The 14,234-nt window shown below is 45.7% G+C and overlaps 1 protein-coding gene across 1 annotated transcript in view; it reads right to left on the bottom strand.

Moving 5' to 3' along the window:
- LOC137412053 (transcription factor E2F8) overlaps positions 1-14,234 on the bottom strand; it is a 47,590-nt gene that overhangs the window by 6,749 nt on the left and 26,607 nt on the right. Inside the window, exons 10-12 of the mRNA XM_068097300.2 lie at positions 8,818-9,133; positions 848-989; positions 532-761 (exon numbers count right to left, since the gene is read on the bottom strand). Of these exons, the coding sequence (XP_067953401.2) occupies positions 532-761; positions 848-989; positions 8,818-9,133 (688 nt within the window). The remainder of the gene's footprint in view (positions 1-531; positions 762-847; positions 990-8,817; positions 9,134-14,234) is intronic.

Below are 14,234 nucleotides of genomic sequence, written 5' to 3'. Positions count from 1 at the left end.
ATGTTGACTCTCTTCCTACCTTTAAAACCTCCCTCAAAACCTGTTTCACAAGTCTTTCAAAGTCTAAGTCCTGTTTTCCCTTTGGTTTGAGGTGGGACAGAGATCGAGAGTATGTCTGTGTACATGTGTGGGGGAGGGAGGGGAGGAGGGGGAGTACACATCTGTGGGTTTGGATTGGTAGGGAGAGGAATAGGGCAAGAGTGAAGGTGTGTCTGTGTGTGTGTATGTTTGTGTGTGCGGTGTGTGTGCGTTCGCATGATAATGTAAAGCACCATGAGGGTAGTTTACTCTGCTTGATGGGGCTATATAAGACTCCTTTATTATTATTATTAGAAAATAAAATTTTAGGCTTAAGCCCACCGATTCAACTCATGACCCGAAATAATACAGTAGGTTTGGGGATATCTTTTGACCAAAGATACCAGATATGTCAAAAAAACCAAATTAAAAGGCTCACACCATGTCCTAACTGGGATCTGCTATTTTACTGTTGAAAACCAAATCACAGTGTTCACAGTTTAGCAAACACACCTGCTGGAAACTAATGAAGGTGATTGGCTGGCCAGGTTGTGATGGGCTTGAAGAAGATAGGTCTGAAACTTGTTCATGCATCAAAGGCCTAGGACCAGCTCTAGCTTGTTGCAGAGTCACCACTTGCCCAGGATATATTGGGGTTACCACAGACAATGGAAAGGTTTTTGATAGTGACAAAGGCTGCAGCTGATGGATGGCCACTGGAGATAAAGCCATGGCATGAGATCCTGCAAAGAACATCGACTACAATTAGCCTCCAGGATTTTCATTCAAAAGCCACATTTGCTATATATCTGGACTGAAAGGTTCCTACCTGCTGGAGGTGAGAGGCAAATAAACTGTTTGGACAAAAGAAGGGGCAGTGAACTTTGAACAGAGTTGGGCTGCACAGGCTGGGACAACGCAGGAAGCTCAGGAGGAAGCCCAGCTGATGACAACGGCATGTATCTTGGTACCTAAGGATGTGACAGACATTGTTTAAAATCAATGCAAGATATTAGCGAATCGACCAATACAATGAGTTGGTGTCATGGAGAATGAAACAAGCCAGTCCACAATTTTCAGCCTGAAAGATTTTAAAATGTACAATACAGATTTACAATTGGAAGCATCTCAAAATGCAAAGCCCGCGCCTGCGTCCACTTTGTACTCGGACCAAACGTGATGAAAACAACGTGAAAAAAAAAAAATACAATTTATTAACAAGTCTTCTCCATATTATCATAATGAATGTTTGTTGAAATTTTGATGACAAAAGCTCAAATAGTAAAAAAGGTCATGGCCTGGACGGATGGACATGGATGGCACGCACACACAACCACAACATAAAGCACGGGCAGACCGGCTAAATATATATTTTAATGATTATCAGCAGCAGGCAAGAAAAAAAAAATAATCAGGAACCTCGACAGCGTTTCATGTAAATTGCGGACCTGCATATATGCACAGATTCTCGATAATTTTTATGCAAACACTGGAATTACAGAGGTATGGATAAGCCCAAAACGTTATGAAAACAAATGCTATAGGAAGAATTCATGAGTCAGGTTTAACCACTGATATTGTTGAAGAATTGAGATGAAAAACCCAATTCGGAACAATTGAGAAAATTTATTTTGCAACAAAAATGCTCATAAGGCGGATGATAACCTATTTGCCATACAAGCGTTAGGCCGAGAAAAATACATTTCCGGTCTCTGGTCAGCGCGCGCATCGATTTTGACCCTGCGCGTCAACATTGTTTTTTCAAATTTGGTAGCGACGTTCGCGCACGGTTCTCCCCTACAAAACTGCGTTTAGTTTGTCCAAATCCAACCAGCCGTTCCAAAGATATGAGTAGTTTTGTGTGCCGTGACGTCATGAATCCAATAGGGAAGTTGCATGTGACGTCATCGTCTTAGTCACGTGACCGCTTGGGTGGCAAAACATTGCTTCTGCCACCATACGTCATGGCGGCAACTTGAAACTTGTCTCACATATAAATTGCCCCCTACACGATGGTAAAGAGTTGTTGTGCTGTCGGATGTACAGCCCGATTTCATCCGGACGACAACGCTAAAACGGTTTCATAGCTGCCTTGACTGCAGCTCTCAGGTGAGAATATGGCTCATGAGGTTGTTACCTTCGCTCGCGAAGCGAAAAGCAGGATTAGGCATTTGGTTACGTACATGTGGAGTGTGTATGGCGTACGTGTGGAGTGTGTGTGGCGTACGTGTGGCGTACTTGTGGAGTGTGTGTGGCATATGTGTGGCGTCCGTGTGGAGTGTGTGTGACGTACGTGTGGCGTACGTGTGGAGTGTGTGTGGACCGTGGAGTGCGTGTGGCGTACTTGTGGGTCCACACAGGTCCACAGGCAGATGACACAGCCTCGGTTTCTCACAATACCGCGAAAACGCCTCAACGGGCAAGCTACGGGCATAAACTGACAGGTCCGTCTGACGAAACGACAGCTTTCCCACCATGTTGTTTATGCCACCCAAGATGGCGGCCGGAACCGGTTGCCATGGACGACGCCCACGCGATGCAAGGCCTCTATCGGCTGGATATTGTCATTTATTGAAACGAAGACGTTCTTTGTCGGGTTCGTGTGAAGCAACCAGAAGGCCTGGAGAGCTGTGGGTGGTCTCGTTAGTTAGGCCTGGATCCTATCTCGTTTGTCATGAAGTAGTAAGTGTCTGTGATAATCTGGTGGACAGGGAGAAGAGATCGTGGGAGACCATCGGCCTGTTAGACCACTTGCGCATGCGCAGTGTTGACGCGATCGACGCATTGGAATGTTTAACGGTACGGCGAGGCGATCTCGAGATCGAAATGGCAGTCTATAATATGCTTGAAGAACTTAATAATTTTCAGAATAAATACATTTTAAAATAACAAGCTTGTGTTCATTATTTACAAAAAAAAGGCCGACAAGTCCTATTGGCTGTCTTTAATTTCTCTCTGGACAGCGCCACAGCAGATGAAGAGGACCGCAAGGCATGAAGACACAAAAAACACCTCTATATGTGCAATCCATGCTTTTCAAACAAAACAAACAAACAAAAAAAACCGCATTGCCGCATCAATTCTGGAACTTTGGTCTGACCAGAGACCAGCAATTTTTTTTTTTCGGCCTTACGCCTAGGTCCCCCGTCGGGGAAGTGATGTGAGTTGACAAAGTGGAAGACGCAGAAAACATGCTACGATATGATATTTCGCTCACAAGGTTCAGACAAACATGGAGGCGGCCCAATTTTCAATAGCGTTCTTCCTCATGCGTAGATACACCCACACACCAGATTAGAAGTTAGTAGTTTTTTTTTTTTTTTTTGTATACAAGATCGAGGCTCGTGAAAGAGCGAACATTAATCACACAGAAAGACAAACCGACACATAAAACATCGGGAGCGGTAGACAAGATGGGGAGAGAGGGGGAAAGGACACAAACACAATATTTGAGAGCAGGGACCGAGAGACATCGAGAGATCTGTGGGAGGGAGAGGGCTTTGGGGGAGTGGCATGGGAAGGGGGGGGGGGGGTGGGAGAGGTATAAAACATATGGACATTGCCAGGACTTCCAGGAAAGAAGTTGGAATTTCAAACAAGGTGGATCTAGGGTGAATTAGCAGGGGTAGAAAAGATCAAGGTTTTGGATGGGGGAAGATAAGAGATGGTGGTGAACAGCTGTTTTAAAGACCTGGAGGGAGGAGTGGGATTGAAGGGAGTGTGGGAGTTTGTTCCAGAGGCGGGAGAAAAGAGGAATGAAAGAGTGAAGGTGAGCAGAGAGCCGAGATTTCGTTTCTTTTTTTTATTGTCTGAACCTTGAGCGAGATTGTTTATTCGTTTATTTTTCAAGATATTCCACTCACAAGGTTCAGACATACATGGCGGCGGCCATCTTGGATTTTGATGTGGCGACAATTTTCAATAGGGTTCTTCCTTATGCCTAGATACACCCACACACCAGATTAGAAGTTGGTATTCGCTTATTTTTCAAGATATTTCGCTCACAAGGTTCAGACATATATATGGTGGTGGCCATCTTGGATTTTGATGTGGCGACCCAATTTTCAATAGCGTTCTTCCTTGTGCCGCGATACACCCATACACCAGATTAGACGTTGGTACTTCGCTTATTTTTCAAGATATTCCGCTCACAAGGTTCAGACATACATGGCATCAGATATACATGGCGGTGGCCATCTTGGATTTTGACGTGGGTTGCACCCACACACCAAATTCGAATGCGGTCCTTCGCTTACGCACGGACGCACGCACGGACGGACAGACACACAGACGGAGGGGAAAACCATAGTCCCCCTTTCGCTCCGCAGTGCGACGGGGGACAACTAGTCATGCCATGGTGAGTGAAATTGTACCTGGGTAGAGGTAAGTTCCGGAAGTTGGCAAAAGCCATGGCTATCAAATGCTTATATGAAGAAGAGTACTGCACATATTGAAATATAGCAAATCTGTATGTCTGTTCACATATAGACTTCAACGGCTCGGCCGATGTCCACCAAATTTTGCATACGTGATCGGGGTACCCAGGGTCAGGTCATGGACACAACATAATACCCCCTTCCCACCTGACTCCCGCTAGGGTGGCTAGACGACTTGCAATTTTTGCCTGTGTATATCGTTTACCGATTCTGCCAGAGAGAGGGAGTATTACGAGCCGTAGCCACAAAAGGAATTTCCCATCCTCTCACCCCTGCCGTCTTTTCCCCTCCCAAGCCGCTCCGGAGGAAGCGGCCGTTTCTAGTTCCGCAAAAAAAAAAAAAAAAAAAATCACTGAAAAAGGGTTCGAAAATATTGAAAATAAAAACAATGTTTCCCAGCAAGGTGGCATTACCGATTAGACTTGTCCAGGGCTGGTAGGTCGACCATTTAACCTTGGGAAACTGATGTGAAAATTTCTCCAAAATGTATTGATTGCATTTCTCTGAATTCAAATCAATTTACCCTCAAGGCTAAATACATGTTTCTAACCAGTGGAGCTTAAAGCATTTTTGCCTGCATTAACCCAGGTGGCCGAGAGGAACAGTTTGCACACACGCATCTAAGCTTTCTAATCTGGGTTTGACTCTCGGCCTAGCTATAAACTGCAATCCTTGCGTTTCACAGGCAAGATGATTCAGCAATGTGTGTGCCGGCCCTCAAAAGGATGTTAAACTGTGCATCCCATTTGCCGGCATTAGTTGGTGGATGTTAAAGATCCCACAGTGTCCTTCACGAACAGAAGGTGAACAGGACGGCATCAGTTCACGCGTCCGAAAAACATGCTCTGCTGGTCTTGCCCTTCCTCCTTTGCCCTTTTCACCCTGTCAATTGTGCTAGGTCAACTTACATCTGCTTGGAAATCTACCAACATCACTGCATTACATAAAAGGAGCAAAAATGGATCACCTCAATTACAGATCAATCATCACAATTGATATGAAAACCTTCCTTTTCTCTAACAACCTCATCTCAGATCATCAGTTTGGTTTCAGACCAAGTCAATCCAACTCGGACATGCTGCATTTGCACTCACAATAATGGATTGAGGCCTTCAATGTCAGACATGAGTTCAGGGCCGTCCAGCAACACAGCACAACACAACAAGCATTTTAAGGCCATTTTCCCTGCTGGAGCGGGGGTTAGCCTTGCAGGCCCGATAACAATCTTCTTCATTTTGCCCTATTTTTTGCATCTCTCCTTGTTAACCCCCTTGCCCGCATTTCTTCTTCCACCATCTTTAGCCAAGTCTTTCTCGGTCTTCCCAGTCCTCTACCTCCTTCTACATTCATTTCCACCACTCTTCTCAATCAGTCACTTTCATCCTTCCTCAACAGATGACCAAACCTTCTCAACCTGTTTCTCTTCACAGCATCCATCACAGGCTCTATTCCCATCATCTTTCGCAATTCATCATTTGTCTTCCTCTCTCTCAACAATACTCCGCACATCCATCGAACCATTCGCATTTCCACCCTTTCCGCCCTTCGTTGCTGCTCTACGTTCATTACCCATATCTCGCTCCCATAAATCATAACACTTCTCACACATGCAGCATACATCTTTCCCTTCAGCTTCAACGACCCTCCCCTCCTCGTCAGCACACCACTCAGTTCCCGAAACTTCTTCCATGCACATCTCACTCTGGCAACCGTTGCTGAATCTGATGCACCTTCTCCATTCAGCACGTCTCCTAGGTAACAAAATGTTTTCACACCTTCCAGTTTCACGCAGTCTCCAAGATCCAACTCAACATTTCCTCCATCTGCAGCTCCCTCCATGCACACCTTGCACTTAAATGTAGCTGCCACACTGGTTAATGACCCTCTCAGACCACTACATTTTTGATGAACCCACTCAGCGCACATTGTACACTGAATGGAGTTCACTCCGACACCCTTCCTACACACAGCACAGGGCCACTTCCCAGTTCTTTCCACCTCACCACATGCTTTACCAATTGCCATCACCTTCGTCTTTCCGATATTCACCTTCAGACCTTTTGTCTCCATACATTCCTTCCACTTGTTCATCTTTTCCTTCAGTACATCCATACTTTCTGCAATCAACACCAGATCATCTGCATACAACAACTCCCACGGCAAACACTCCTTTACGTTCCGAGCCAGCACCTCCATCACAGCTACAAATAGTAGTGGACTTCGTCCCGACCCCCGATGCATTCCCACCTTCACCTCAAACTCACCACTGTTCCCATCCTTCGTCCTTACAGCTGTGCGCGCTCTTTTGTACATTGCCATCACTACTCTGATCAACCATTCCCCCACTCCTAACTTCCTCAATGCCCATGTCACTACTTCGCGTGGAACCTGATCGAATGCTTTCTCCAGATCAACAAACCGAAGAAACAACTTCTTCCTCTCTCCATGTACTTCTCCTGCAACTGCCTTACAATAAAAAACGCATCTGTTGTTCCTCTTCCTGGCATAAATCCAAACTGCATTTCGTCCGTATATCAGGGCCGTCCCTCTGGACATAACTCGTGCTTTTGATATAGTTTGGCTTCGTGCCTTACTCTCCCAAACTCCCTGCCTATAGCATCTAGGGGGCAACTCCACACGTGACTTTGTGACTTCCACTTCTCTCATAGCCTCCAATATGTGGTTCTCAACGGAATCCTTTCAGCTCCTCTCTGTCAAGGCTGTGGAGTGAGTGCCCCAAAGCAATGTTCTGGGCTCAGTCCTGTACCTGATCTTCATCAATGATCTCCCCGATTCTCTGGAAAATGCTCTATCTATTTGATGATGATTCCACCCTGTGCTGTGAACATTCCTCATCCTTCAGACAGGCAGGCTACAGCCTCTTCCCTCTCTTCAGAGCTTTACAAAATCACAAGCTGGTCAAAAACTTGGAATACAGTATGTCTTTCCATCCTGATGAATCTCACCCTCACTATCACTCTCCGCATGGACCATCTGGCAAACACTTATCTAATTTGTTAAACAATCCCTTTGAGGAAGGTCATTCATTCAAACTCGTGGGTCTCACTATCAGCCATGATCTTTCTTGGGCAAACGACCTTTCAAAGTTGGCCTCGAAAGCCAGCCGCCAACTGGGCAACCTCCATCATACAAAATCCACCCTTGGCACACCTGAACTCCTATCCACCTACAAGGGCTACATCTGCAGCTTGATGGATTACTGCCCTCGACTGTGCGCTGGCTCCACTGCCTCACTTGCTCAGGTTAACGCCGTGGAAATTAAGGCCTTAACAATCAGTGGTCTCTGTCTTCTACCACCTCCTTCCTAGTCGTGCACCGTCTGCTCTTTCCATGTTTTGTCTCCATATCCCCCCCCAGGTTTCCTCAGTCCACCAGCTCAACCCTCTTCTGGTGAAACTACCAAAATACAGGATCACTGCTCATCTCTACTCGTTTGTTCTTTTTTTCCTACCTGTGGAATCAACTTACACATCCTCTTCAGTCTCAATCTTCCTTCCAGCTCTTCGAGACAGCTGTTCCTCACCATCTCAGATAATCAACAATCCAAAACTATGATCTTTTCTACCCTTGTTAACCATACGCAAATCCCTCCTAATTTTCCTAGTTTTTCCTCCTTGGACTTTACTTCATGTGTGCGTGTTTTTCGTCCTGTTTTTAGCTGTTCCATTCAATGTGCTATCTCTCCCACGAGCCTAAACTATGTATACATAAAAAAAACATTTAAAAAAACACCGGTACCATGGCCAAATCCCAATTTCCTGACTTTACTTAGTCGAACATCAGGTGTGGCCAGCCGGTTCGTGAAAGACCTGGGCCAGAAACTGCCCTCACCCTCCTCCTGGCCAACCCCGCAACATGGGAATAAGTGGTCAATAAGGAAGAAGAAGACCAAGAGGAAGAAGAGACGGTGGGTTATCTGAACCACAGCTTTACTGTTCAAACAATGGCAACTATTGAGAAACAGTCCTGAAAATTAATAGCAGAAATGTGCGTGATGATGCAAGTTCTTTGCATACGACATGAACTAAAACACTCAAAGCCTGTGTGTTTCATATTTGACAACGCCTGCCAAATCCACCACCCATGACATTTCTTACAGCAATAATACAATAAATAATCGTAGTAAAAGCTATGCATAGGCTGATATTAACCATAGTCAAGAAAGGCAACTATCATGCGACAGTCAACATTTTAAAATGTTCTTTCAATTCCACGATTTTTCCCCCCCGCCCCCGCCCCCCCCCCCCCCCCTCAAACTCACGCCAAAAATAAAATTCCATTTAACAGAGTTCATCTGCTTAAAGCATTGTGAATAAAAATAAACTAAAAGTCGTTCACACACCTCTATACAGGGTTGTCCACTATCTGGACATCCATCTTGCTTTGCCTGCTTGGGCCCCCGTGACTCCTCAGAGCAAACATCACGTCTTTTGCCCCGTTGCAGAAATAAAACCTGCGACGGAGCAAAGCTGCTGGGGCAGGACCCATGGGGAACTTTGACTTTATTGGTGCCATCCTTGGCCTGCATCTTTGAGCTGTACAAACTACAATGGGCATGTTGGATACCGATTGTCTTTGGAGTCAGTTTGCCTCCTGTTGAAGGCTTATCCAACGCAGCCTTATTTGCCTCCACGGCTGTGCCTTTGACAAGGCGGTTTCTGCAAGAGTAGAGGATGAAGTCAACAAAAATGCATAAATCATCAGCAACTAAAACACACACCCTTTTACAAACAAGCTATATTGGAACATGACAGTTTGTAATGGCAGCCCAATCACATCATGCTGCACAATTGTGACAAATAAACCAGTCTTTTGACACATTCACAATAACAATAGGACGGTCAAATAATTATTAGGCATATTGTTATGTTACATACACGTGATGTTACCTTTGATAGGCGTATAAAGAGGGTTCGTAACGCATGGTGCGATTTCAGTAAAATGATACAACAGACACGGTTGAGTTTTTTTTTTTTTTTTTAATGTATACAATATCGAGGCTCGTGAAAGAGCGAACATTAATCACACAGAAAGACAAACAGACATAAAACAAATAACATCGGGAGCGGTAGACAAGATGGGGAGAGAGGGGGAAGGACACAAACACAACATTTGAGAGCAGGGACCGAGAGACATGGAGACATCGAGAGATCTGTGGGAGGGAGAGGGCTTTGGGGGGGAGGCATGTGAATGGGGGGGGGGGGGGGGTGGGGTGGGAGAGGTATAAACATATGGACACTGCCAGGACTTCCAGGAAAGAAGTTGGAATTTCAAACAAGGTGGATCTGGGATGAATTAGTGGGGGTAGAAAAGATCAAGGTTTTGGATGGGGGAAGATAAGAGATGGTGGTGAACAGCTGTTTTAAAGACCTGGAGGGAGGAGTGGGATTGAAGGGAGTGTGGGAGTTTGTTCCAGAGGTGGGAGAAAAGAGGAATGAAAGAGTGAAGGTGAGCAGAGAGCCGAGATTTCGGCAGTATAGCCATCAGAGAGTTGCTGGCAGATCTTGTGCGACCTGTAGGAATATTTGGGGGACAGAGCACAGAGAGAGCTGGGGGAGCAAGGCCGGAGAGGAGTCGGTAGAAGACAGAAAGACCACCTACCTGTCTGCGGTGAGTGAGTGAAAGGCCCTCAGAGATAGCTTCATCGTGGGAGATTCCAATGATTTTGAAAGCTTTGGATTCAACAGCGTGAAGCCGAGCCAGGTGTGAGGCAGGAGCACCAGCCCATAGGGGAGAACAGTATTCCATTGAGCTGCGGATGAAAGCCTTGTATGTGGTGAGGAGCTCAGGTGTGCCGAGGAAGGACTTCGCACGACGGAGGATGCCCAGTCGGCGACTGGCTTTGGAGGCCAGCTTGGAAATTTGGTTTTCCCAAAAAAGATCATGGCAGATAGTGAGACCCAAAAGCTTGAGCGACAGAACTTCTTGGAGAGGATTGTTGAGAAAGTAGATGGGAGGGTTGTCCAGTCGATCTTTTCAGAGAGACATAGTAAGAGAGTGAGATTTGTCAGGATTGAAAGACATGTTCCACTTGTTTGACCAGTCTGTGATTTTGTCCAGGTCTTCAGTGAGTGAGGAGGCTGCAGACTGCCGATCTGAGGGAAGAGGAATGGAGCGGCAGAGAGTGGAGTAATCAGCAAAGAGATAGAGAGGATTTTCCAGAGAGTCGGAGAGATCATTGATAAAGACCAGAAAAGGCACAGGGCCCAGCACACTGCCTTGGGGAACTCCAGCCTGAACAGGAAGGGGAGATGAGAGAAATCCATTCAGGGCCACACGTTGACTACGACCAGAGAGGAAGTCCGCAAGCCATGCATGGAGATTTCCATGGATACCATAGGAGGAGAGTTTGGTGAGCAGAGCTGGGTGCCAGACCGTATCGAAGGCACGTGATATGTCAAGGGAGACAGCTCTGATTTCCTGTTTGGCATTGAGGACCTCCATCCATTGTTGAGACAGCAGAAGCAGCATGTCCAGAGTAGAGTGACCTGGTCTGAAACCAAATTGATGATCAGAGATCAAGTCATTGGAGAAGAGGAAAGATTTCATATCCGAAGCAATGATGGATTCCATGACTTTGCTGATAATTGGGAGCAGGCTGATTGGTCTGTAGTTGCAAGGATCTGTTTTTGCACCTTTTTGTGTAAAGCGGTAATGTTAGCTGATTTCCAGGATGCTGGCAGATGACCTTGAGCAAAAGATAGGGTGAAAAGAACAGAGAGAGGGTGAGATAGAGCGGCAGAGCAGGATTTTAGGACCCGTGGGCTGATGCCGTCTGGTCCAGTTGCAGAATCAGAGTCGAGGTTTGACAAAAACTCCTCCACCTTGTCAGGAGAGAAGGACACAGAGTCCAGGAGCAGTTGGGTTCGACTGGGAAAGGTGGGAACAGAGAGAGATGGGTTTGGGACTAAGGATTTTGAGGCAAACACAGAGTTGAGGCATTCGGCTTTGTCACGTGCGATGTCAACTGTGTGGCCATTTGAGGTAAGGGGGGGATGGAGGGGGAACAAACACCAGAAACGGATTTGACCAGACGCCACCAGGATTTGGAGGAAGGAGACAGGTTTGAGAGTTCATTCTTGAGTGAGGAGAGATAGTGCCTCCTGGCACCCCTGAGGGTAGACACACACTTGTTCCGAGCTTGGTGGAAGGAACTGAGATTGCCTTCAGTTGGATTAGCCTTCCAAGAGGCAAAGGCAAGTTGTTTCAGGGCAACTGCCTCACCACAAGATTCAGTGTACCATGGACGGGAGGAAGGGTAAGACAACTGAAGGCGAGATGGGATAAATCTGTGCATGAGAGAGATCAGTTTGCTTTGGAAGAATTCCCAGGAAGAATTGATGTCAGAGGCAGTGGAGATGGGAGACCAATCCAGACGATTGATGGCTGCTTGAAGACCGTCCCAGTCGGCCTGAGTGAAATGCCAGACTCGTCGACGCTGAGGAGGCTCTCTGAGAATGGCCAGAGAGATGTCCACTTTGACAAGCACATGATCAGAAGAAGAGCAGCAGACATTAGCAGGGAAGTTTGTCATAACCAAGTCTAGAAGAGAAGATACTCCATTGGCTGAGATCCGGGTCGGGAAATTGACAGATTGTGTCAATCCCAGTGAGTCACAGAAGTCCTTTGCTGAGGTGCCATGACTGGTGAGAGAGGAACCCACACCCAACCAGGTGGCATGATGACAGTTGAAGTCACCACTTCTTTGTCAAAGCCGAGCTTTAATGGAAATCGTAAGTGTATCAAACAATCCCACATATAATACATACGAGCGCTACATAGATGCTTAAAATGTAAGATTCTGGGATTTTTTTTAGCCGCGTCGCAAGACGCTGGTCATAGAGTGCCCTCTGCTGTTGTTCTTGTTCTTCTTCTTCTTCTTGTTCTTGCAGAGAAGACAAAACCTCAAAGCTCCACCCATTCTGGGAACCATAGCTCCACCCATTGTGGGAGAGGCTTCATATAAACAAATATCCACCATTTTATTAACTCGCATAGCTTTGAGGCCTGTTTTGTAGGCCCATGGTGTCTTCCTCTCTCACACAGTTTTATTTAAAATCAAATTCGATATATCATTTCATTTTTCACAGTCGCTAACATAGTTTGACTCGGTTGAAAAAAAACGGGAAGAAAATCCGATGAAAGTTGCCCTTTATAGAATGAAATGAATTCTCAAAGGCCTGTAACTTCAAGTCCATTGAGATATATTTTTTTTAAATCGCGGCATGGTCAGTCATACACCGCCCGAAATAACAGACGGGAAAATGCCGAGATATATAAAAAAATCGTCCATTTGATGACAATCGTCACGATGAAATATTTAATTTATACGTCACAATAATGTGGAGAGAGGAGCATAGCTTCGTTCACGTGTCGCCACACACGGGAAATTGCCGAGATATATATTTTTTTAATCGCGGCATGGTCAGTCATACACCGCCTGAAATAACAGACGGGAAAATGCCGAGATATATTAAAAATTCGTCGCCACACACGGGAAATTGCCGAGATATATTTTCACTTTGCACAAAAATAACATCAAGTAATCGAATCAATAGGAATGTCCTGTGCCTATAACATCGACGTTATAGGCACAGCTGCATCGAGGCATTGTGTAACATCGACGCGGCTTTTGTTTTAATTAAAACTTTTTGTACTTGTTTTGTATACAGATACGAAGCTCGTGTGAGCGCTAACACACATTAAACACGAAAACATGCACGGACACATAAAACATACAATAAAGGGAGCAGGAGAGAGAAGAAAGCACACAAGCACAACAACAGTAGAGAACAGGGACATCATTAGATCTGTGGAAGGGAGAGGGCTGGATGGAGGGGTACATGGTATAAAGCAAATGAACACTACCAGGAATTTCAGGAAAGAAGTTGGAGATTGAAAGAGGTGGATTTGGGTTGTTTTAACAGGGGAACATTTATTGGCCAAACCCCAATTTAATAGTCTCGACTTTGAGATGAGGAGAGAAAAACTGGCATACGGCTTCCGGTACGGTCAGTTGTGAAGTTGGGCTTGCAACAAAATGCCATGAAAATGGTCGTCGGGCAGGCCACCGTAGGGCATTGCATGGAATTGAACCACCCAACAGGCCAAGCCAGGGAAGCACCAAGCAGTGATGGAGGATGTGCAAACACCAATCAGGATGTAAAAATGAGGTAATCCAGCCAGGGCGTCTCAAAGGCACAAAAATTGCACTCCAGCGGCCATATAACAAAACCCACCTCTGTCTCGCTCTCTCTCCAAGCTGCAAAGCTTGATCCTTCTATCAACATTAGTCATGCTTCTCTCACTTCTATCGTCACCCCCTTCCTCATAGTATTATAGTATTGTGCGTCACCCATACATTCTGTGGCAGCAATGTGGGGCATGAATGAATGAATGAATGAATGATCGTTTTAAGGCCATTTTCCCCGCTAGAGCTGGGGTTAGCCTTGCGGGCCCCAGGACAATCATGGTTCCCTGTTTGAGGCATTGTATTTTTATGGCCGGATGCCCTTCCTGATGCCATATGCCATTTGGGGCATAACGCAGATTATACTTATTAAAGCCTTTAATTAATTTGTTCCTCATCTATTTAACTTAGCAAGGTGCCAACGGGATGATGATCAATCTCAATCTTGCATGACAAATTACAGCTCACAAATCTAAGTCCAAGTTGGAGAGCCAAGTCACAGCACTGTCTGTTAGGATTGCCTTAAATCCAATAATTAAATTTCCGTAAGTGACACTCATTCACAATGT

Source organism: Myxine glutinosa, chromosome 1 (genome assembly GCF_964187855.1).
Source record: "Myxine glutinosa chromosome 1, kmMyxGlut1.1, whole genome shotgun sequence".
Taxonomy (NCBI): domain Eukaryota; kingdom Metazoa; phylum Chordata; class Myxini; order Myxiniformes; family Myxinidae; genus Myxine; species Myxine glutinosa.
This window is presented reverse-complemented; position numbering and strand designations above follow the sequence as displayed.